At 40.7% G+C, this 25955-nt stretch overlaps 1 protein-coding gene across 3 annotated transcripts in view; it reads left to right on the top strand.

Annotated features, from left to right (window-relative positions):
• The first annotated feature begins 46 nt into the window (after positions 1-46).
• LOC133138140 (N-terminal EF-hand calcium-binding protein 1-like) overlaps positions 47-25955 on the top strand; it is a 50434-nt gene continuing 24525 nt past the window's right edge. For 2 of the 3 annotated variants that reach the window (XM_061256638.1, XM_061256636.1), the window contains exons 1-2: positions 47-1129; positions 17701-17725. In XM_061256638.1, the coding sequence (XP_061112622.1) occupies positions 1004-1129; positions 17701-17725 (151 nt within the window). In that variant the 5' untranslated portion in view covers positions 47-1003. The remainder of the gene's footprint in view (positions 1130-17700; positions 17726-25955) is intronic. The other variant, XM_061256637.1, reaches the window with a different exon arrangement.

The raw sequence follows: 25955 nt of genomic DNA, 5'->3' as shown, positions 1-25955 counted from the left end.
GTGCCTCAGCTGTTGCCACTTTCTGCTCTAACTGGCATACGGTATGTAAAAGGGATGTATTGTGCGCGACTGTTCAAGGTTTGTAGAGTCCGGGCTTTCTAGTAAACTGTTCTGGAAACGGAATGTCATAATATTACTGCACCCCGAGGCAAAGCTAAACGTCAGAATTGTCCCTGGGCAGTAACACAACAAACGAAATCTATAAAACGGGAAATTCGAATCATAATGGTAGGATACAGTGAGCATACGAGGGAGTTAGTTCACGAAAACGTTAACGTACAATTATAAACACAATTACAATAAAAGATGGGGAAATCGCGAAATAAGGTAAAATCAAGTTAAATGATTACCCCAAATCCAAAACAATGAACACGCATTACGTGCGAAATAGCCAGAAGATGGCGCTCGTGGTATACCATTTGGGCTGCACAGATCTGGGTGACCGTGTTCCACGTACCATTCTTAAAATAGGCCAACTGCAGTATTTGGGACCAACAGTACAGACAATAACACACTGCGACTCTTATTTGTTAACAGCCATCGTGTTTATATTCATTTTACGAACATACAACGCATGCAGTACATCGTACAGGACAAAGAGTAGCCTAACATAGCTTATTTTTTTCTCCGAATTATATTTTTTTTAAAGACATGATGTTTATATAACGTTGAAAACTAGAACCAGTTTCATATTTTTCAAGTGGGACAGAACCCAAATGCAGTCTAAAATATGCACAAATGGGATCTTCCTACATCACATTGCTCAAATAGAATGTTAGCCAATCGTATACGAAGAGGGCGGAGTTACATATTTGACCAAGGAAAGTTCCGTGAACGCAGCGCAGCGTCCTTACGGCTCGGCATTTCAGCACCACAGAGTGGACAGTGACCATTCGAAAGCCCTCTGACAGACAAAGGCAAAACATACTGTAAATCAACTGCGTGCTCCAAGTTTATAGGCAAGACTTCACAACACACGTCGTCCAGTTTAAACGTGTAAAAAATGATGGCATGCGCGGAGATTATCACAATGTGCCTACAGTCTGCCAAGCAGCAGCACCTGTATTCCAAGAAAGAAGAACAGCTACTGCAGAGGAACCAGATTCAAGGAATTTCAATTTTCCAGGACGTAAGTAGCTAAATATTATATTATTGCCTCTTCAGAATTAAACAATGCAGTTCTGGTCTGAAACACAGACAATTGCATTTCTAGTTCCTTCCATGAATATTTCCTTCCGTATTTATTATTACCCTTTTTATTTGGCAACAAATATGTGCAGTTTGAAAAGAGAGTTGGAAGGGAAAACGAAACTATTGAAAATGTTGTGGGAAATTAAGAAGCTATTATCGGGGGACATAAACAGCAAGGACAAACAATCCGAATACATCAAGGAAAATTCACCCTTTTTATAAACGATTGGCAGCTGATATGTCAAATACACACTGTAGCCTATTTTAATGAGCCTATATCATTATACAAATATGGAGAATATATTTAAAGGAAATAAAACCTGTAAACGAAACTCGAAAGATGGACGGTTCATTTATTGACGGTGTATTTATATATTGTAATTAGTGAATGATATGCACCTTTTCTTTTACAACAAACACGGGACGTGCGCGCGCACACGTTTATGCAGCGTGTGTGTGGTATGTGTGTGTGTGTGTGTGTGTGTGGCACCCCTGACTAGCAATGCACAAAAATACTTAAAGAAAAAATATATGTTTATTGAGATAAACTCAAAATACCAACATGTGAAAAATACTGTACTTTATTCATGTTTCAATGGAACCAACCAAAATGAAACATTAATTTCATAAAAAATATATATATTTCTAAAATCAAGGTTTCATAATTATTTGCACCCCTTTAGAGCTTGGTGCATCCACCTCTGGCACGGATAGCAGCATGGAGATCTTTGCTAGGTCCTTTGCATTAATGGGTCTGCGCTTATCAACCGCCCTCTTCAATTCAGCCCACAGATTTTCAGTGCCTGAGATGCCCATTGCTGAACAGATGTTGTTCTTAGTGAATCATTTATGTGAGGATTTTGTATATCGATACTTAAAGGAATCCATTATTCCATTGATCTTACCCAGTACCCCTGGACCTCTGGAATTTTTAACAGTCCCAAAAAACAGGACAGAAAACACAGTAGAATATATTCTAAAATAACAATAACATAAATTAAAAATGGTTAGGCTACCTTTTAGAATCTTCTTTGAAAGGGATATGTCTAGCATGTCTAATGTTCGTTAAATGATAAAAAGCAGTTTTGATCACATTTCTGATATACTATGCATAAAACTTTTTTATAAAACGCTTGTTATGAAATAACAGGCCCAAATAATTCACCTGAGAAGTAACATTTAAAGTCCTAGTTTTAAGGTGAGATATAATCATTTCAAGGGGAGGGGCTACTGCTAAAAACAGCCATAAAATTGTGAACAGCTTCAGAGTCAAGGTAGCATCAGTATGATTAAAGTAAAACAGTGAATACATGAAAATGTCCAGAAATATTAACATAAGATGTGACAACAGTGGAAAGTTCCTGAGTTACAACAAGATCACAAATGTGTCCCTGCTTGTGAATGGATTTATTTTTTATTTTACAAGCTTGCTGTATTCTGAATGAGTTGGCAGTACCTCTAAAACATATAATACAATCAAAATTTCTATCACAAATAAGGACATTTATAAATAAAATATGTTTTTGTTAGTGACCATACATTCCTCCATGCTATATTGAGCATAGTTTGTGAGTTTTCTCTATGTATAATAATTGTATATAGACTTGGGAGCATGATAAGCCCACAGGATTTATCATGGACCGGAGAGGGTTATGCTATTGGGGGAGTAGGATGTAAACATATCTCAATGTGGAAATTCATTTTTTAATCCGTAGCCTACCTACAGTTTTGTAATAGGAGCTAGCCAGCATTCAATTAAGCAGCTGACTTAGCGTGTATATGGCTAGTTAAACTAACCTCTGTGTATTTTCACTCACCAATTGCATTACGATTATATGGGCAGTGGTTACATGATAGCAAAATAAAGAAAACACAAGTGTGTGGGTGTGTACAGGGGTACGTGCATTTATTTCAAGCAATAATCAATCATCTCTTCATGGCTTGGAGATTAGCATAAAATAATCTGCAACAAGGTGTGCGTGAAAGGGTTCTGAAAGGAACATTTTTTTCTGAAAGGAACTACTGGAAACCTAGGAGATGACAGCCTTGTATACCATCTGCTACCTACGATGTTTTAATGCACACCAAGATATAATATTGCTGTATTGTTTGTGCAGGTATTCAAGGCTTATTGCTGTGACATATTTCAGCAGGGGACTATGAGGGAAGGGAGGGGGGGCTAAACTAAATTAGCAGGCCATGTAGGGAGCCATGTCTGCCAATCAGGTTGGGCTAATCAAAGTGCAAAAAGGAATGAAGGATGACAGCACTTTTACTCTGGATATTAACCTTTTTTATGGTGGCCCACCACAGCAAAGAGCCCACCTGGGCCTGGCATGATGATCTCTGAGCACTTATCCGCCCAGGGCCAGTTGATCATGGGTGCCGAGTGATTGCCACTTAAACAGAACATGACGAAAATAATGAATTCCGGAAGGCTTATAAAGGAATCATGCCTCTCGGGGGGTTTGGCTGGGCACGTATTTTATCATCATGGAGGATATTCATTAGGGCTGGGCGTATAAGAACCTTCAGCAGCAGAAGATTGCGGGACATGGGTTAACCCTTTTGTGGCTGCCCTCCTCTCTTACAGCCCTGGAGGGCCCATGGGGGTTTAAAAAAGTTTGCGGAACGTGACATGCACGCTCCCGTTGTAAACACAGAAGGCAGCGCAGTGTCAGTTCAATTTAATTTTATCTGTATAGTGCTTTTTACAGAGACTCTGTAAAGATGCTCTACAGTGTAAACACTCAAGAGAATTAGGCAAAAAAACAGACCTGAACTCCCCAAAAGTGAGCATATTTGATCAGAAGGTCAAACTTAAACCCCAGGGGAACATGGTGCTGCATACAAATGTGTGTATAGCCTACTCATTGAGGCTTCAAACAGGAGTGGAGGGCACAGATACAGATTCTGTGGTTCTGTGATAAGAAAACTCCAACTCCAACCAAAACACAGAGAATAGCAAGTGCTGATTCTGACATGGCCAATGTTTTGGTAAAGAAGCATAAACTTTGCCATGATTCCATGATTTAAAAATTGCATCCGTTTATTTAGTGCTGCAAAAGCTGCAAATGGATGCAATTGATTGATGAGGACACTTTTTTGTTTGTTTGTTTGTTTGTTTTTTTTGGGGGGGACGATTTTGGCTGGGGAAAATGCTAGGCACTAATGACTTTAAAAAACTACTAGCCACATTGGCGTGCTGTACCCAAACGTTAATGTCAAGTCCTGAAACCTATTTTGCAGGTAGGCCTCTCTGGAATATCCCTGTTGGACTCTTGGCAGACTGAACTGTGATTGTGTATTGTTGATGGTTGGTTCTTCATTAGGCTATAGGCTATATGGCTGCCTGTGTAGAATGCTGACCCACATTTTGCTGGTATAACATTATCCTAAAAAACATATTGCTGCATTTTCTCTATTGAATTGGCCTATAAACGTATTTCACATGGGAAACTTGGTATCAGTTAACTTAGCCTATGTCAATTACCAGAGCGATAATTTTTAAACATGAAAACCCATTTAAATCATGGCAGAGACACTTCTACATTCTGCCTATTCATTTTTAAATCAGCCTTTCTTCAAAAATGTATTTGGCTAACTAGCTTAATTATCTAGCTATTTAGTGGTTTAATATTTGGGTACTGGCTATATTGGTTATAGGCTGTGTGGGCAAAGCAGCTTAAGCCAATGTAGCCAACAAGCTAGCTGTACCCCTGAAAGCATATAGGTTGATATTGCTATGATATTTTTCACCGTCATGCTTCCACACTAAACTTGAGATGTTATGCGTGTATAGATATTATACGTCAATGCATTTGAAACCATTTTACAGAGGTAGCAACCGAATTGTAAATGCTTCTAGCTAAGCTAGCAAACTAAATTGTTTCTAACATTAAGTCACTGGCCAGCTAATTAGTCATAGGTTATTTGCAAGCTAATTTGCTCACAGTGGTTGGGAGACAAAACAGAAGTTACAGTGTGACTAGGCCCTGTCACGTAACGAAGCTGGGACTCTACTATGAATGTCACATAGTGTTACTCATTGATATTGCTCTTAACCAATCACTGATTAGTGTGCAACGTAATCGATTTTTGATTCAACCTATACATTGTTTTTAATCCAAGAAAAAGGTGAAATGCTATTATGTTTTATTACCATAACGGGTTTTAGTGCAATTTACTAAATTCGAAAATATGTCTTCCACTGCTGTTCTACAGGAACTTTCTGGATGCATGGCACCTCAGTTGTTTTTCCCTATTGCCTTGTGGAGCAATAATTTCATCACAGAGCACACCTCCCCCCTGAGAATAGAATTCCCCAGGATGGCAGTTAGTACGGGCTCTGAATGCCCCTGGAAACAGAACACTAAGCGTGAAAGGAGGTTTACAATGACACACATCACAACTGCTCAGCCCCATGTGACACACAGAAGCCCCTGCGGCCGTACTTTCTCATTCATTTCCTCCGGGGCGATTCCTCCTTATTGCTCTCAAACCCAATGCTGTGAAAAAATGAATCTCACTTCTTTTATAGATCTGTCACTGGTGATAAAAGACTCCGCTATTGATTTGTGGCCTGCTTTTCTTCTGACGATGTCAACGGTGGAACTCAGCTTTGGGAAGAGTGCAGAGCTGAATGGAAGATGCAGGCTTTAGCGAAAACTAAATGCGCCCACTCAATAAAAAAAGATAACTGCCATTGAAGTCCCATGGCTGGTACACTACTGAGAATATGACAAATGATGCATACCCACCGACCCCCACTTTAAGCACATTATCTATGGCAACCAGAGACGTTTCATGTTTTCAGATGTTTTTCAGGTGCTCTGTTTACGCCCTAATCTTATCAAATGGAGGTATTGCTTTCCGCACCTTGCCTAAATTGATATTTTCTGACCCAGAAAGGATGGTGACACATTCATTTTTGAAAAGCAGCCTTTTAGCCTCTGGCTGCTCTGTGATGAGAGGTAGCATCACGCGGTTCGACACATTGTGCATTCAGAGATGCCCTTCTGCACAGCACTGTCATAAACGGCTGTGATTTGAGCATGTTGGTCTTGCTGTTAGCTTAAACGAGTCTCCCCTGACCGCTCTCGTTAAACTCAACAAGGATGTTTTGTATTTGGAGAGATTTGAGGTCATCTGGGTGCAGTTTTGAGAAAGCTCATGTGGAATTTTAATGCTTGTTGATATCTTTACCAAATTTTGTACACAATTTCACATCCGGTTTGTGCACAAATATAAAGTAGTTTTGGTTTGGGCCTTGACTTAGAAATTGAGGTTTTCCGTGCTAAAATATAAAAACATAATGCCACTGAGTTAATCCGTTGATCAATTCGGACTCCCAAACTCCTTGTTGCATAGAACAAGCAGCTGGAGGTTAATCAGTCAATTTTGAGGTCAAGTTGCATCCATGCACCCCCTCCCCCCACTCCGAGTGTGCTTGGTCAGGATTGTCTTTGATTAATGACTGCAAACAGACTCAGCCGGCCATTCTGAAAGATAGAATAGATAGATAGAAGGTCTCCATGTGAATAAAACATAAAGCTGTTTCTTTACCTGGATGCTGGATCAGAGTGTAAAGGAAACGGTTGTTCTCTCCGATATAACTGAGTATCTCTGTGTAAGCTCTTCATGACAACGTAACAGAATTGTGAGGGGGGAGGTTGCGCCTAAGCTGATATGAGTGGTTTCCAAGGGTGACGGGGGCAAAAGGTCAACGAAGCAGTCACTGGTGATGTATGTACGATTCTGAGCGAAATAAATCATAAAAATGGAAACAGGAGCTGAGTGCCTGCAGATTGTGTGTTGCAAGTAGGCTCATCACTGTGCATCACTGCGTACGTTGAAACCGGGTTCCATATGGACAGTGTTTTCTACAGTTAGCTCATAATGTAAAACTGTACAATACATTGCTTTAATAGCCATCTGCACCTTCATAAGATTTTTCATGCTTGTTCCTTTGTTTACATATTCCATTGGGATTTGTCAAGCATACTATACTCTCGAAATCCCTGCTATGCCACCCACACATGTAGCAGAAGCGTGTTCGTTCCTCTCATACATGGCTACAGTGGAGTTCAGAGATACAAGTTAGCCTGTGCACATCTACTGCAGAATGTCTTGTCATCCTGAAGCAATAAGAATTAATTGAATTGTTCCCATAGCAGGGGATCTTTGTCTTTAACTCAGTGGGGTAATCATATCTCCTTTTGAGGAGAAACAAGGACCACGGTTTGAAAACCTACTACAGACCTACCCCTGTCACACGCACCCAGATTTACATTATTGTTTTCCCCACTGCACGCTACACAGATTAGAGTAGGAGAGCAATCAGTCTGAACAATGCAGATGATCTCTAACCGATGACAAATGGTAACCTACAGGAGGTGAGCTAGCTGCCAGGGGTGCTAATGTATCTACATACCCGCCAAGGCATGTAGATGCCCAAGCCTCACGACACCACCCAGGCTCCAAATAGCATAGTATTAACAGTTTTAAGCCAGAAGGCCGGTTGGCATCAATTTTACGATGCGTGTGGAAAATAAGCAAAGACATTTTCTCAATTTTCATGAAGTTGCTCAGAGGCAATACCAGTAGCATTGGATTAGCGCTTATCAAAACGCATAATGGAGACTGTGTTTAATATTGCTCCTGTTCCTCATCCCTGGTTTTGCAAATGGTCTGTCACACGCAATCGGTTATCTTTGCTTCCACAGCAGAGCTTATTGTCATTTTTTTAATTGCTAATATCAGGACTGTGTCGCTTTGATTTACACTTAATCGTAACAAGCGCAACAATCTTTTCATTTGATCCAACAGCAGTAGATTGGAGCAAATTCGGGTAGTAAGCGAAACTATCTGAGTCACGATCCATGAAAAAGCCGCATTAATCCATGTGTATCTTGAAAAAGTAAATGCAAAGTATCAGGTACTGACAAGAGAACAATAATCTATGTTTGGAATCATTGTAGGCCACTGTTTCACTGAAATAACACGCAAAAGCATGGTTTTGTAACCATTTTCACCACATTTGTTTTGCTTTGTTTTTTGCTTTTCTTCTATTTTATTTCTTAAGAATAAGAAATCACTAGAATAGTGCTGTACAAAAAAGTATTATTAGGGGCCAAGCACCGAAGGTGCATAGACACCTATTGGAATCGTTAGTTTTCTTATCATTGTATATTATTCCACCATGGGAGTCTGTAGCAGTCCATAAAACCGTAGAGTAAAAAGTTGTGAAATATTGCACACTGATAAAGGAGAGTCCAATAAATCCAATCACCTACTTCGGTAACTCAAGCTTTCTTGTGCCAGCAACAGGCCAAATTTTAGTGTACGTTTGTGGTTATAACTTTTGACTCGTTTGGTGTAGAAATATATATATTTTATTTTCGTCTGAATCCTTGGGTCATGAGTTCAATGCAATGACGCCATTTTCTACCTAATTGGATTTTCCGTTTTGCCATTTAGAATTTTAATGAAATTAGTGTTTTTTGCTATTCCTCCAAGAAATGTTGTTGAATCTTCATGAAACTTGGCTCATATATTGAGACCATGCCTCACAAACGGTATATATTTGAGATACTCAAAAGCATTTCTGTAGTGCTCAAACAAATGTCGATGCCAAACGATGACACAAATGTCATGTGTGTTTTTGTGACTGCCATATTGAGATTGCTGCCATTATTATTATTATTATTATTATTATTATTTTATTCATATTTTGTCATTATTACTATCATTATTATTATCATCATCACATACGTAAGTCTAGGATTAGGCACACGTCAGAATTCCTGACTGTACTTTAACTGTTTTTACTGATTTGGTTAACCTGATGGTTAAAGTCTTAAACCATGTGACGGAAGGTAGACCTTGTAAGCTTGAATATCAGGAAAAGTAAAAGACACCACAGCATATTTGTAAAATATTACTAAGGGGTGATTCATATCATGAACATCATTTTTCTGCAGTAACATAGGCGCAGGATGAAAGGCTCATTTCTTTCTGGAACATTCTAGCCTCTGGCAGATTATTGCTGTCTCTATTGCCTTCAAAACCCAAGGGATGATTTCAAAGTTCCACAGGCTTCAAGTGTAAAAGGTGAGCATATTTTTTGGGCGAAGTCTTCTTTTTATAGCATTTCAGAAGTACCAAAAAACATTTGAAAACCTTTGCTTTGTAAACAGAAATTTATGACAGATTTATGCCTGAGTTTCTCACTGCCTAAGCTGACAGTGGAATACATTAGTACTGTGGGGAGGCAAGAGTGACCTTTCGGTAAACCAATTTGGTGTTATCTCCAAACGGTATTATGCTGCAGGCCCTGCCTGTACAAGCAATGGATACAGTGCTAAAGGGAGTGCAAAGCCACAGGCGCTTAAGAAGAGGGTACGGAAATGAGAAAAAACTGCTGTTTAATGTGTTCCATGCCCATGCTAGCAGGACTGCATGGCTGCACTGTGAAATAACACCGATTACAGGCACAGAGATGCAGACTGACAGATTTACACAAATTCAAAAGGTAACTGTCATTGCTGATACTTTCCACAGGAGTTTTTATTTTTTTATTTTTTTATTTATTTTTTTATAAAGAAGTATTAACATAACACTTCCTGGGATTCTGGGACTTCTGTGAATCACCAAACCAATCTGGCAGTATGAATTGCAGCACTTATGGCAATGTTCCACTGTTTCCCTGCCAGATGTTTTGAACTCCTTTTAAGTGGGTCTTCTACTGATGACATGATAACAGATGTTTTTTGATATGTACAGTAAAATATGCCGGTAACAAACAAAATTCTTTAAATTGACAGCAACTTGAAGTGAGGGTTTTGGGCCATTGGCGTTTCTAGCCAGCATGATCAAATGTGGTCTAGCAGAGGCTGGAGATCTGCTGCTGTGGTTCCAATGGAGTCTTACAGAGGCTAGAGATCTACTGCTGTGGTTCCTATGGAGTCTTACAGAGGCTAGAGATCTACTGCTGTGGTTCCAATGGAGTCTCCATGAGTCTAGAGATCTCCTGCTGGGGTTCCAAAGGAATGTCTTAATATTGGAAAAGAAGAGGGTTTAGATCTGGAGACTGAAAAAGCTATGACATATAATGTCAGTGTTACACTTATTAATGATCTGTGGATGAAAGATACCCTTCTCTGCTGAAAAGGAATGTCTTAATATTGGAAAAGAAGAGGGTGTAGATATGGTGACTGAAAAGGCTATGACATATAATGTCAATGTTACACTTATAATGATCTGTGGATGAAAGATACCCTTCTCTGCTAAAAATAAATGTCTTAATATTGAAAAAAAAAAAAAAAAGATGGGCCGCACAGGATTGTTAATTAACAGTTCAGTTTAGCCTTGCCTGGTAAGGGTCTTAGTGTTCTTGTTGAAATAATGTGAGCACTGTTGATGAGTCACTGCCTGTAGCCCAGCCTGGATCTTTATATAGTCAACAATACCCACATTCCTACACTTTTGCTGTACCCTCCCTGCAGTTCACCAGTTGTCATGTGTCCATTGTACTTCAGATAAACTACAGTGTGGTATTGCAGGGGCTGCAGTAATTATTTTGTAAGGGCTATAATATTCAGTAATATTAAGTTTGTCAGACTTAGCACTGTTGCCAATGTGAGATGAAGCCTGCCCACAGTAAATTACTCAGTAAAGGCATTATGAGGACATTTGGTTCACACCGTGCCTCTCTGAATGTTGCAAAGTTGAGCTTTTTCCAAGGTGGTTCATGGTGGAATCACCCACCTGTTCAGACCTGGAGAACTTTTAATTGCCTATTCACGAGCGCATAAGTCACAGGCAAATTTGTTTTCATTGTAAAAAGGTTCTGAGCAAGAGGAAAAGCTTTTAATGCTCTCTCTCGGCCTGTAGCATGCCTCATTAGCAGGGCCTAAAAACAGTGAGAATGACCCATAAAAACAATAACTCCACTGGGCTCTGCAACTCCATTCCACTGTGACTCTGTTTGAAATGCTATGCCTGCATGAATTAAACTTTAATTCATTCAGTACATTTCACAAAAAACAGCAACAAACAGAAGCATGAGCAGTCTGCAGTCTAAAATGTACTTCCTGACTACACTTTTTACTCAAATAGCCTGCTCCTCCAGTTGCTACAAATCATGTGGCAGCAACTTCGTATATGAAGCATGCAGACATGGTGAAGTGGTTTTGTTAGAGTGGGCGAACATCTAAGCGAATTTGACCATGGTATCATTGTTGCTTCTCAGAAACAGATGCTCTCCTGGGATTCTCACCTTAGTCTCAGTTTACAGTTTACAGAAAATGGTGCAATAAACAAAAATAATCCAGTGAGCAGCAGTCCTGTGTGGAAAAAACACCTTGTTAATGAGAGAGGTCAGAGGAAAACGGGCAGATTTGTTCAAGCTAACAGAAAGGCAAAAAATATTGAAATAGCAGCCGGTAACAACATTAGTGTGCAAACCTTGAATTGGGAGAGCTACAGCTTCAAACAAATATGACAGATTTTGGTCCTGTCAAGAACAGGAAGATGAGGCTACAGTGTGCATGCAATCACATAAGATGGATGACTGAAGACTGGGAAAATGTCCCCTGGTCAGGTGAATGGATGTGTGGCTGAAAAATCAGCAGGAACTCCAGCACCTTCTCGAATCCATGCCATGAGGTATTCAGGCTTCTCTGTACCCTCTTTGCTCTCAGGTACAATGGAGCTGCCCCATCCAGGAATTGAACCTCCAACCTAACAGTTGAAGTTTCAACCCTAAATATGCTGCACTGCACAATAGATTATAGTAAAGTTTTCATGATGTGTTGCTTTATGACAGGGCTGTCCGGTTCTGAGAAGAGCCCATGTTAGCGCATGCCTTTGGTCTCACCCCACCACTGAAACTCCCGATTCATCTAATAAGCTAATTATGATCTTCAAGTACATAATCAGTCGAATCACCGGTTTAAATGCTGGGCTAGAGCAAAACACGCACCAACACTTGCTGCTCTCTGATTTAATGCTCCTGCTTTGCTATACAATGTTCATTAAATGCAACATATTCTGTTGGCAGGCGCTAGCCGATATTAACGGAGCATATGAAGGGAAGCGGATGGGGAGATGGTTTGAGAGACAGAGGCCATCTTCTCCTCTGACTGCCAGACTTAGGAAAATCTCCAGGGTGGAAAGAATAAGCATTCAATAAATTATCTGAGATGAAGGCTTAGTCATTGTGAATCTGGACTGTGACTGTCGTATGCAGGGGTGAAAGTAGCTGATTGAGTTTAGTGTATGAGGCACCAGTTCAGCCTGACTCCTTTTTCTGATGTCGAAATTGACTGCTAAATTAGGGAGAAGCGCCCTTTCACCAGGGAGGGGCCAGAAGTGGCCTTGCAGGGCTTGAAAAGCAGCAGCTGATGTGAATGGGAGACACTTCTGTGAAAAACGAATCAGCCGTCTATTCCGCGAGTCTCCAGCTGTCAAGACGAGGGTCACATTGGGCTGATGGGATAAATGGAAGCATCGATCGTTTCTTTGGCTGTTCTTTTCAACTGCCGGACTACGGAGTACTGGTGTACTCAGTATTACACTAATCTGTTTACTGTAGCGCTCCCTACAAATCACTTACTTTGTCTGTGTGTGTGTGTGTGTGTGCATCCCTGTGTTTAAACTGGTGACTGCATCTTTTTTTCAAAGATAAAAAGGAACAACTAAAAAGGAAAAAAGCAAATCTACTTTTGTTTAAATAAAACATTTTTGATCATTATGTTTCAGGATAGCATACTGATAACGGTCCTACATTTTCATGAATGACCATTATCTGAAGGCAGCATTGAACAGATCCGCATTAAGAGAAGAAGACACGTAATTCACCGCTGACTCCATTTTGTATTCAGGTCCTATTTCTGCACCATCATAAGGTTGTAATGACCATAACAGTTCTGGGGGCTCTTGCATTTGTTTACTAGTTTTTCTCTTCCCTTCTTCCCACTGCTTTTGTGGCTGCATCCTCCACCATGTGCTCTCTCTCCAATAAATGTAACCTTCCCAACCCTGACCTCCTGTTCCTGTCAGATCCATCCCTCCCACCTCGCAGGGCGCCATCGATCTCTCCTCTCTCCTCTGCCTCTCCTAAATGCCCACGGCACTCTCTCTGCCCTTCCCTCTTCTGCCCTCACTATATTTAAACTTATCAACAAGACAGTATGGCATAACATCTGAAACGGGAAACAGAAGATTGAGTGGGATGTAAAAACTATTATACAGTACTTGCCTCCAGATACATTGCATATTATAGTAGGTTTTGGCATCTTCGTACTTCACTTAACCCTCATATTATGTTATGGATTTATGTTTGGGATGAAATTGACACAGTTTTAATTTACACAAAATTATTGTTATAGAAACATAAATCATTTAGGATTAGGAGTATCATTATCATGATAAGGCATGATATGAGTATCACTGAGTATCATTAATATCATTGTTATACTCCTGTTCATTGTTTTAATCCTGTTTTAGCGACACTGGTTCCCTGACACTGGTTCATCTTTTAGAATTGATTTTCAAATAATTGTACTTGTTTATAAAGCTCCTGGTTGTTTAGCATCTTCTTTCATTTCAGATTCACTGTTGTTTTATGTCCCTTCATGAGCTCTAAGGTAATCCGTAGCCGGTTTGATAATTGTCCCCAATGTTCACAAAAGAAAATGGGAGATGCCTCACTTGATGCTTGACTTGATGCCTCAGTCAAGAACCTTAGCCACCTGGGAGAGCATTGGGAGACCTTTTTTGGCTGTTTTTCCACCCCGCTTCTATTATTAGTTGAACATAGTTTCGCTTTTTTTGCCATGTTTTATATCCTTATACTGGAGCCTTGAATTTTGGGTAATCCCACTGGATTCAGCCTATTTGTTGTTATGCAACTTAATAGATTTCTAAAGCCTTCTATACAGAATGCTGTGCCTCCATGCATATGATTACTTACATAACTGTTTTAAAAGTGTATTTCTGGTGAGCCCAAAGTGAGCGACTTTCACTTTACTGGAAATAGTTCTGGATCCCTTTGCCAAGCTTATGTCAGTCTACACTTGTCATCTTGACATCTTTCACCCTCCTTTTCAAAAGGAAACTGAATTTTCTGTCTACACTGTGAATTAGCTTTTAGCTGAGTCAGGGGAACCGCCAAGGATTTATTTTTTAAATTTTACATTGGGTTCTACCACCACAGGCCACCACATTCCTGTACAAATACAGCTCAGTTTTTTGACAGCCCATATGGTGACCTCAGCAACTGAATCATTGCAGTGACATTTAATTATATTTTTGCCGGCCAGTTCCATTGGTCTCATTGCTAGCGGCCACTCCGGGTCAGGACAGGCACCTGAAATGCACTAACTGAGATTATTCAGGCATCGTAGCCCCCCGGCGACATGGGTAGTATGCAATTTGTGGATTGCTAGTGAGAGATCAACACGTTTGGTTGACTTTGGGTAGCGGCAAAATAAGGGATAAAATATGAATTACAAAAAAAGAGAATAAAAACTGAATTTAACTAGGGCCTCGGCCTACATATTTGGCTTATTGCCCTTGCTGACAATTCTTGCTTATATTATTGTCATTTCTCAGTTTGCCCAAAATAGTGAATTTGCCAAATCAAATGAAAGCCATCAAGTAAAATAAAAGAAATAACTGGGAAAAAAATTACATCTTTAAAACAATGCTATAAAGTCAGGAGATTAAGAACATAGCCATATTATATGACGTTGTTTTTGGTGTGGTGTAAACGGCTGGTTTCGCATAGCTTCCTTCTCCCTTCCCCTCCTTTCTGGGGATATTAATAGCAGGGTGGCTCATACGCCACGTCTTTAGCCTTATTTATGCGACTTGGCGACAAGCAGGAAGTGGAAAGAGCTTGGGATCTAAGCCAAGCTCTTCTCCCCATGCCTGGAAGGCTGTAATCCTGGATTTGATAAGACCAGGGGAGTGGGAACCTGACAGGAATTGCCACGGTGACGTGCCTCGTGCTTTGCGTGCCAATGCCCACTGTATCTGTGCGGCTGATCTGAGCTCCGTCCCCCACCCCCACCCGACAGAGACTGATAGCAGGTGGATGTGTTCCAAAACGTTAATTAGCGCAATGTCAGGAAACGCAAGGTGCCCCCCCTGTCTCTCTCTCTCTGTCCCTCTCTCTGTCTCTCTCTCTGTCCCTCTCTCTCTCTGTCTCTCTCTCTCTCTCGCTCTCTCTGTCTCTCTCTCTCTCTGTCCCTCTCTCTGTCTCTCTCTCTCTGTCCCTCTCTCTCTCTCTCTCTCTCTGTCCCTCTCTCTGTCTCTCTCTGTCCCTCTCTCTCTGTCTCTCTCTCTGTCCCTCTCTCTCTCTGTCCCCCTCTCTCTCTCTGTCCCTCTCTCTCTGTCTCTCTCTCTTTCTCTCTCTCTCTCTCTCTCTCTCTCTGTTTCTCTCTCTGCCCTTTGCTTCTACGTTGCCTCTGCATTCCCACCACCTGCTCCTGAGCCTGAGTTCCATCCACACCGTTTTCACGCATTTGCCTCCTCTTCACTTCATCAGGAGCTTTAACGGTAATTAGCTGCACTCGCTGCCCCCGTTTTCATGGCTGGAAGATTTGTGTGACGACCAAATGGTGAACAGCGTCATCGTCGGACAGGGACATTGGGGGAGAGACCTTCATACTGCATGGGCAAGATAGAGGAAACGGGATATTCATCTCTCTTATCTTTCCCGGGTGAAGGCCACCAATCGGCCTTCCCAGGAAGTCGCCACTGTTTCTTTGAGTGCGATAACAACCCAGACACACTGCAGATGTTCAAGAGTACACTGTTCCTATGGTTACAAAAACGTCCACGAACTGGCACATGCGCAATAAAATTACAGTGCCTAGCAGGGCGCAATAAAAGCCTCCCAAAACTGAAATTAAAATGCCGTATGTTAGCCATTATGAAAATGACACATACACCATGCACACATATACAGTATGAACACAAAAATACATACGGTATAAATTCATTCATTAGTGTATATTTATCAGACGAAATGTAATATTGGAGAAAGGGTACCTGACAGACATCTACACCAGCACGCACTGCCCAACTATAACTAATCTATAGTCACCGTTTTGCAATCCTTTTGTTCGGTTTGCCAATCCGCATTGCCTCAGTTTTGCAATCCATACCTTCTGATCTTGACCTAACTCACAGATTGGAAAACTGAGAATACAAATTGGCAAATCGAGTGTACAGATTTCCTCATATAAATATATGCTTTTTTTTTTACCTAGGATGTCCATGGGGACACCACACACACACACAATGGACCTGTGCCACTGTGCTCACACACCTTATATTGGACACTGTGGCAGTAAATAGAAATCTCTGTGAATCCATCCCCAAGGAATAGTGCTGGAAGCGGATAATGAGCTGGAGGCTCATCCTGCCATATTTCAGCAGAAACAGGCCATTGTGGAGATTCTTACAGCACAATACCTGTATTTGAGACCTCAAGGAGTGTACACTGGCTTTTCCACACCATCTACAGATCGAATTACTGTAGCTGGAGTCCTTTTTCTCTCTTCAGAAATAAACAAATTCATTGATGCTCACAGTTTTACTTTCATTCCCTTCTGAAAAAAATAGCTCAAGCTAGGTTGTGAAACAGCTGGTAGCTGGTTGACGAGTTCCGACCAGCTAGACACTCAACATGGTTTGACCACCTCAACTTATGTTTGAAACAGCTGGTAGCTGGTAATTTCAAGCTGGTCATAGCTGGATTTTACACCAGGGTTACACATCAGACGAGAGAAATATTGAATTATTGAAGACTTTTTCACATAAATGTGCAGTGTAGTCCATATGTATTTGGACAGTTGCTACAATTTCTCTTCTTTTGGCTCTGTAGTCCAGCACATTGGATTTGAAATGACAGTTTATGCAATTGCTTACAAGCATTCTTCAATACTGAGTTCACTTTTTCAAAACTCTTTATATTACTCTCTGCCCCAGCATGCAGCTTGGCACAACAGTTAATTTCACAACTGCTGTGTCTCAAAATAAAATCATTCTAAAAACACAAGCACTAGTTCTCTTCCAACAAGAATACCTTGTCAATCATAGCACAATGAAAAACCAGCCACATTACAGAAGAAGCAGTATTTTCCATCAGTTTATCTTTAACAAAATCATTCCAAAGATGAAATTTAAATTCCCTCAATACCTGGGCAGATCACCAACTGAATCAGGTGTGACTGTTCTATTCAATAACAAATCAGAAGCACAATCTGCATGAACTTCAATCAACACTTTGTTTTTATAACTATTATGAAAAAATGTAATGGGTTTATTTAATGCATTTTAATATAGCATTTGTGGCCTAAATAATTGCTATCCACTTGAATTTTAGCCTATATGTTAGGTTTAGTTTTGAAACCATTTTATTTTGGTGGTTGAGATTGAGTGAGAAATGAAGACTGTAATAGAATTTAATTAACATTATCTTCTTCTTTTTTTCAGATATTTCGCCGTGCAGACAAAAATGGTGAGTAAATGAAAAAACTGTTATTTCTTTTTCACCAAGATGAATGAGATCAATGCTTTCTCTGTAACCATGCAGTCCTGGTAGTTCAACACAAATGTCTCTTAAGTTATCCTTTGAAATAACCGAAAGTCTGATTTATTTGTGAAAGTGAAACTCAAAAGCTAACGAGCTGTGCGCAAACGTTTGCAGCTTGGTGGTCAGCCATTTTGGAACAGATACACTTTTAACATCTCAAACTCTAATGAGCGAAATTACAGTTTCCTGTTCCCGTTTACAGCCTTCTGGATAATTGGCCTAAATTCTTGACAAGGCAGCCCTTAATTGCTGTCTTTTCTTGGCCGGATTCAAAGTAATATCTGCTTGAGAAAAGAGATAAAACGCGTTAACCGAGCAGATACTTCTCCAGTTGCAGAGGCTGGGTTTTTATCAAAGGCTGCTGGAAACGAGTGCCTGTCAGTGCCGTAGCAGAAGAACCATCCAGGCCCCATCTCTGCACGCTGTGATCCCAGAACGGCTCAGATGTGAGCCCGCACTGGCAGCGGAGCGCATTACGGAGAAGATGAGAGGCCACACTCGGATAACAAGCGCAGGGATAGATGACGCCAGCCTCCTGGAAAAAAGGCAGTCTAGGCAGCCGCTCATCCCGCTGTGCTGTTCTTCTCCGAGCCCCGCGTTAAGCCTGGGGTACATTAGGCAATGCGGCTGAGACAGAAGACCCGCTCTCGTGTGTGCCTGCAGCTCTTCCAGACAGTTTTTACAGCTCCATTTCGCTTTGCGCTTGCAACATATTGATTCACTTTTTCTCCTTCACTAATCGTGCCCTGTTGGCTAATGCTGGCTTACCGACCACTTGCAGGACTGGGTGCGTTTTTTTGCTACAGCTGGGAAGAGTGGCAGCGGTATATCAAGACCTGGCTTGGGATTAAGGAGTTAGCCAGCTAGCTTTTGTAAACATATTGAATTGACTAAAGCATTTGTCCAATTATGTTTCATCCATTTAAATATATTTCCATAAATTGGCCAGATAACAGATCTGAACCTGCTGGTTATGGTGGTGATATAGCCAAATTCAAATTTGCAGCCTCGTCATCCGTGGGAAGCGCAAGAGCCAGTAAGAGCTTCAGACACTTTCAGATTGGCTCCATTCGCTCCTCTTAGCTTGTAGTTCCCTGCTGTAAAGTCCAGCTATGCCAAATTGACCATCTTGAAAATTGAGGTCATGAAGCTGGTCTAGCTGGTTATGAGCTGGTCAACCAACTAGTGCTAGTAGCTTGTCTGAGCTGATTGCTAGTCAACAGCTACCGGCTGTTTCAAAACCAGCTTGAGCTGTTTATTTCAGCAGGGCTCCTATAAAACTATTATCTTCCTGGGGAACATGGCCTGATCACAATTCTTAAAAATGTACCTGTCAGAAGGCATTTTTAAAACCCCACTATTGCCAGACACCACAGAGAGTATATGTCCCAGAGGAAATCAAAGAACCAGAAAAATCCAGAGAATGTTGGGGTGTGAGGGAGCGGGGCACAAAATGCCAACATCACTGAGGTCCTGATTCACACAGCAGCGGAGGCAGGAGGTGACTGCCCATTTTACAGACAGAGCAGCCCTGCTCGTTAGTGCAGACAGGTGGTTTATTATCGTAATGAATTTATGCTGCTTTGCTGTTCCCTGCCGTGTGAATGACAGCTGCATGATAGTGGGATAATCGCTCTGTTCAGACAGATGGAGAGAACCATAACACAGCTCTTTGTGTCCGCCTTGGCACCATTTTGATGAGGTTTTTGTATTCGCTGACTTTTGCTGACAAAACAGTAATGCAAAGGTCAAACGCGAAGAAACCTTGGCCTTCGTCTTTTTTACGGCTCGCCGCTAAATGCAGCTGTTAAATGCAGATGTCCTGTTGACTGTTCTTATTTTAAACACGTGCCAGTCGCTGCGCCGTGCGGAGAACAGGGCATCGGTGCATCAGAGAACGTATACAGTATGCTAAGCAAGTCCTGCTTACAGTTGAGGCCATTTAAGTGTGAAAACCAACCCCATCGCTGCACGGAAGGTGGCATATAACATGGAAGGTTATGTTTCACATTTCTGTCTTTGTTCTATGGATCGTTCTTAATCAGGTGAAACATTTTTTGACGAAAGGAGGAGCGGTCATAGCAACCCATTCATTTTTTGTGGTAAAACACAGGGGTTAAACTAGGCCTAGATGACTTGTCATAGGTATGATGTGCCCAGTCGATATCCGTTTTCTTATAAAGGTTCAGTGGTTGACCTGTAACAGAAGAAAACAAGCCTACTTGCCTATAACTTCAAATCCTGCTAATACTCTTGATTTATGCATTACTAACATTAAAACTTTGACACAATGGAAAGAACCTACACATAGTCACCCACATAGCATCATTTTTGGTAACACCATGGCATTTTGCAACTCGGTAATCAAGTAGAGGTTTCATTTCTGGATATGATATTTCAGTAGCGATCTAGCTAGCAAAGTAACTACGATGCCAAATGGAAGATGGTAACTACTAGTTTTCATCGTTGAATATCCACTCATGTTTGACTTTATGTCCATGTCCATGAGTTAGGATATAAGCAGTTAGCTAGGGTATATAAATAATGGTGCTACAACATGTATTGATTTTGTTGAACAAGTACATCATAGCTTGCTAGTTTGGACTTTACACTTGGTAAGCTCACTGCTTAACTTAAATGTGAGGAGGTATATGATAGAACGCATTAAAAGTAAGCCTACTAGTGACAAAGTGATCCAAACAAACTCGTATATATTCAATGTTTTCTGGTGTCAGATCTGGTTCTGTTTTTTTTTTTTTTTCTGGTTTTCTTGCCTACTTAAATTGCAAATCCACCTTGCTCTTCTTTCTGTTGAAAACCTTCAATTTTCTTATCCCTGGTGGGTAATATTCTTTGGCAATCAAAAAAATTACTTGTCTCTCTCCTGATCAGCTCGATTTAAGCAACTATAAACTGTGCAGAAATGAACCATAACGAATGTTATTGCTGTATTTAGTATATTTTTGGCTGAAAAATACATTGAGTTCCATGGGCAGCTTGTCCTCCAACATAGCAGATGAGTCATGGTCACATGGTTTGTGACGTGTTTTTAGAACGATTCATATTGGTTATAGTTCCGATCATGGAGGGGAGGAGGAGAGGGCACTTCTGGGAATCAGGCTTTGTCAGAGTTGGGGTCACGATGGAGGAACTGATGCGATTATAATGATGCAGCAGTATGCAATCCCAGGGTCCCGCGGGGCTCGGAGACATTGCTCTGACTTAGTTTTTATAATTTATAATATATACACTCAATATGAGCACTTTATCAGACTTATTTTTTTGTCTCACTGGTCTTCTGCTGCTGTGGCCTATCCACTTAAGAGGTTTGATGCATTGTGCGTTCAAAGATGCTTTTCTGCATACCACTGTTGTAATGTGTGGTTATTTGCATTACTGTCACCTTTCTGTCAGTTTTGACCAGTTTAGCCCTTCTCCACTGATCTCTAACAAGATGTTTTTGGCTACAGAACTGCTGCTCACTTTTTTTTTTTGCTTTTTGCAACATTCTCTGCATACACTAGAGAGTATTGTGCGGGGAGTGAAAATCCCAGGAGATCAGCAGTTTTGGAGATACTCAATCTACCCTGTCTGGCACCAACAATCATTCCATAGTCAAGGTCACTCAGATCACATTTATTCCCCACTGTGACATTTGGTCTGAAAAACAGCTGAACCTCTTGACCATGTCTGTATGCTTTTATGCATTTAGTTGCTGCCACATGAGTGTCTGATTAAATATATGCATTAACAAGCTGGTGTATGTAAAGCGAGTATACTTTAAGACGTGTCCGTATGGTTATGAAGAATTGACCAAAAAATTTTGATTTTGAATTTGATTTCAGCTGGTCTTTAGGCTTTGAGTGCAGTGTCGCATTGCGTCCCTGAGCACGTGGCCGTCGAGAGACTGTGGTGTCTTCTGAGTGGGCAGCTTGAGTGCACCCCGGGAAGGCTCTTTGTTATATAAGCCAACTCTGTTTCCCGGGGAAACACCGTATGTGATAGACTTGACAAATAATTTCTGGCAACATGGACAGGCACCATCGCTCACTGTAAAAACCAAAGAAGAAGTCACTCAACTAGTATTTTAGTCTTATATCGAGATTTTAATCTTGGTTCAGTTACCTTTTGGCTAAATAAGACAAGAATATCGCCAATGAGGTGAGACAGTGTGACTCAAGATTTGCCAGTGGGCTAGAAAATTTTGCTTGACAAGCAAACAGTAACTTAAACTTAAAGTTAAATTGTTCTACTTGCAAAAAAGAAAATAAGATTTCAAGTTTTACTCTGCAGTGCAAAAATGTTAATTTCTATATGATGTGTCTCTGGCTCATCAGCAGTGAAAGAAGCATCCAGTAGATTCTCCAATGTGGTCTGTTCAGGTGCCATCTGGAGCCATCTGTTGTGCGCCCTGTACAGTTGTTATGCTCCTAGCTGTGGCTCCCTCTTCTCCACACTGCTTAGTTCTCTCTTCTTCACTGACAGGAAGAGGAAAACAGCATATTACATTAGTACTGCACTTCTAAACACACACACGCACATACACACAAAATGTGATTGGTTTATTAAGAGAACATGTCGTTGATTTTGAGACATTTTTCGAAATTTGCAAATTGTGTGCTTGTTGTCAAAAGCCTTTCTCATAACTCATTGGAAGCTAAAAAAAACTGCCAGACGAGGAACTGCTGCACTGTAAAATAGTTCCTCCTTATGTGAAAAGCATAGAGTAATAAAATGCATAGAGCTGTCATAAAATAATCTATGCCATATGCCAAAATTTCGTTTTTTGATATGCAGAACAAAATATTTTTTTTGTATCACTATTTTATTTGTATTGTCAAATATGGTACAATGATATTATACAATGATATTTCTCTCAGGCCTAGTATCAAGCTATTTTGACGAGTGGTGAGGTTATAAATGTTTTTTTTAGGTAGATAAATATGGGGTGCCGAATGTACAGTAATACACTTCACATTTTTCTTCAAGATTTAAGCTTTTTTTCTACTCAGATTTAACAGACATGCTAAATAAAACTTTTAGTTCATATTGTATGATTAAATTGACAAATCTCAGAACATAAATATATGATTTAAATGTTAAATATGATTTTCAAAAATAAATATTTAATTAAAAATAAAAATATATTTTAAACATACTGTATGTATTTAACTTATATCTTAAATCTTAAAGACAAATCTGTGTTTAAAAGTCAAATATTTAGCAGATAATAAATATTTATTTACATCTTAAATCTTGGGTTCTAAATTAAACATTTATTTTTTTCTTAAATCACCTTTTGTAAACCAACGATATGCTAATTAGCCCCGCACCTTGATTATTGCCATCCAATGGTGGGAGGGGAGAATTAGCTGGCTCTAGTAATGGGGGTCATTGACAGTCTTCTAGCGCGGCTGTGATACGTGACTTTACAACTTTACATATGAATTCCTGTATGACTGGCACAAACAATTTAAGCTAAATCTGAAAAAGAAAAAACACTGGAAATATGTGACGTGATTTACTTTCCATTTGCCACCCCATAGGTAACCAGGTGTGTGGGAATAGGGTTTCAGATTCTCAGCGCACAGAACAGCACCCGCTCCACTAGCCTGCTAGACCTGGGTTGGACCATCTGGACCTGCTGCACTGCAGGCCAGCAGTGTGCAATGGGAGAAGGGCCAATCCAGGATAATGTTGGACCTGACTGCCAAAGCACTGCTGTTGCAGGGCATGAAACTGGAGTAGAGCGTATGGCATCTGGACACAAAACCAGGCACATTTTAGCATCTTAAGCCAAACCCAGGCATATTTTAGCATCATAAGCCAAAACCTGGCGCATTTTAGCATCTTAAGCCAAACCCAGGCACATTTTAGCATCATAAGTCAAAACCAGGCATATTTTAGCATCTTGAGCCAAAACCAGGCACATTTTAGCATCTTAAGCCAGAACCAGGCACATTTTAGCATCTTAAGCTAAAACCAGGCATATTTTAGCATCTTAAGCCAAAACCAGGCACATTTTAGCATCTTAAGCGAAAACCAGGCACATTTTAGCATCTTAAGCCAAGGTATCCAGCCTAGTGAATGTCATGAAGGCAGTCCTGAATATGCCCAGGGCTGCTTATGTAGCAGGAGCTGGAGCTAGGTTCTCATCGTAGAAAGGGAGGAAGGGTGGGGTGTAGCATGTGCGTGTGTGCATGCATGTGTGTGTGATGATGATGATGATGATGATGATGATGATGATGAGCCGAAGCTGTGTACCAAGACTAGCGATTTTTGGTAAGCACACTGCTTCTCTGCAAGAATGTTTGGTACAAAGAGAAAACAGTCTGCATTTGTCTTATTTTTTGTGCCTAGTATATTTTCTTTCTGCATTTAAAACCAATTACAGTCTTTATAAGATGCCAACCCAGTTGGCAGGATGGATAAGTGCATTTCCGTACATACATATCTTTCCAGGCTGCAGCCCCACAGTCTTAAAGACAGTAGACACTTCTGGGGAGATGGGGGCTACTGGGTTTGTAATTCAGTTGAAGCACTGTGCTGTGGTTTGAGCACGATTGCATTGCCCAGGGTATTGGTAGAATCACTCTACCAAAGGAGGTTCGACCAGTTATTAAATCCAAGGGTTGACGCATTAAATTCAAGTTTTCCACCAGCACTGTGAATGTTTAATGGGTGTGTTCAGTAAAGACATGAAAAATTCTAATTGTTTGTGTGTTATTGCTTAAGCACATTGTGTTTGTCTATCCACGAGCAGATCGTATTTTATGACCAATTAATGCTGAAAACCAGGTCATTCCAAAGGGTTCACATACTTTTACTTGCCACTGTATAATGCGCAGACTTAACATCAATACACGAGTGGAAGTATTCTTATTTTGCCGTCAAAAAGGAATGGAGCCCAGGGGAAACTGGCCTTTTCAGTAAAAGGGAACAGCAGATATCCGGAGGGAACAGCATGTTATTTGGTGCTGAGGTGCACTGCTGGATAGAATTGTTTATTCGGTTACTAGGGATATTGCATCTTGTCTTCAGCCCACATTCAGAATCTGCAAACATTCTTCTATTAAACTGTACATGTTAAATTATTGTAATGATGATTCTGACATATTTACAGGCATTTCTGCAAATGCACCGGGTGAAGTATATAAAAGTCTATCATGTACAAAAGTCTACCATGTACTAAATGTACTAAATGTAGGGAAAACCTTTGACTATAGTGTGTGTGTGTGCGTGTGTGTGTAAGTGTGTGTGTGAGTGTGCGTGTGTATGTATGTGCGTGCTTGCATGTGTGTGTATAGTGTTTGTGTGTATCATACCTCTGTCTCCCTGATATGAGCTGGATGCTCCAGGGCTATGAGGTGTTTGGCTGAACTGTGTGGATTCTCTGAGAGGGGCCTTGTCTCCCGGGGTCTGGGCTGGCATAGCAGAGGAGGAAATCGCATTACATCCACAGCCAGCCAGCCTTCCTCCCTGCCCCCCCTCGCCGTCTGTCAGAGCCCTCTGTGGTAACATTTTAACATTTATATATATATATATATATATATATATATATATATATCGGCCGGGGCCTCTCTGTGTGGAGTTTGCATGTTCTCCCCGTGTTTGCGTGGGTTTCCTCCGGGTACTCTGGTTTCCTCCCACAGTCCAAAGACATGCAGGTTAGGCTGATTGGAGAGTCTAAATTGCCCGTGGGTATGAGTGTGTGAGTGAATGTTGTGTGTGCCCTGCGATGGACTGCCGACCTGTCCAGGGTGTATTCCTGCCTTTCGCCGAATGTAGGCTGGGATTGGCTCCAGCCCCCCTGCCGACCCTGTTCAGGATAAGCGGGTTAGGATAATGAATGAATGAATATATATATATATACACTACTGGTCAAAAGTTTTAGAACACCCCAATTTTTCCAGTTTTTTATTAAAATTCAAGCCGTTCAAGTCCAATGAATAGCTTGAAATGGTACAAAGGTAAGTAGTGAACTGCTAGAGGTTAAAAAAAAAGGTAAGGTTACCCAAAATGGAAAAATAATATACGTTTCAGAATTATACAAAAAGGCCTTTTTCAGGGAACAAGAAATGGGTTAACAACTTAAAGCTGTTCTGCAGCAATGGAGGTTGATCAAGCCTTGAAAGTTGGTGCTACCAATTCCTAC

The sequence above is a fragment of the Conger conger genome, chromosome 10 (assembly GCF_963514075.1).
Source record: "Conger conger chromosome 10, fConCon1.1, whole genome shotgun sequence".
In the NCBI taxonomy this organism is placed as follows: domain Eukaryota; kingdom Metazoa; phylum Chordata; class Actinopteri; order Anguilliformes; family Congridae; genus Conger; species Conger conger.
The sequence above is the reverse complement of the archived record's forward strand: the minus strand, read 5'-3'. Positions and strand labels throughout refer to the sequence as shown.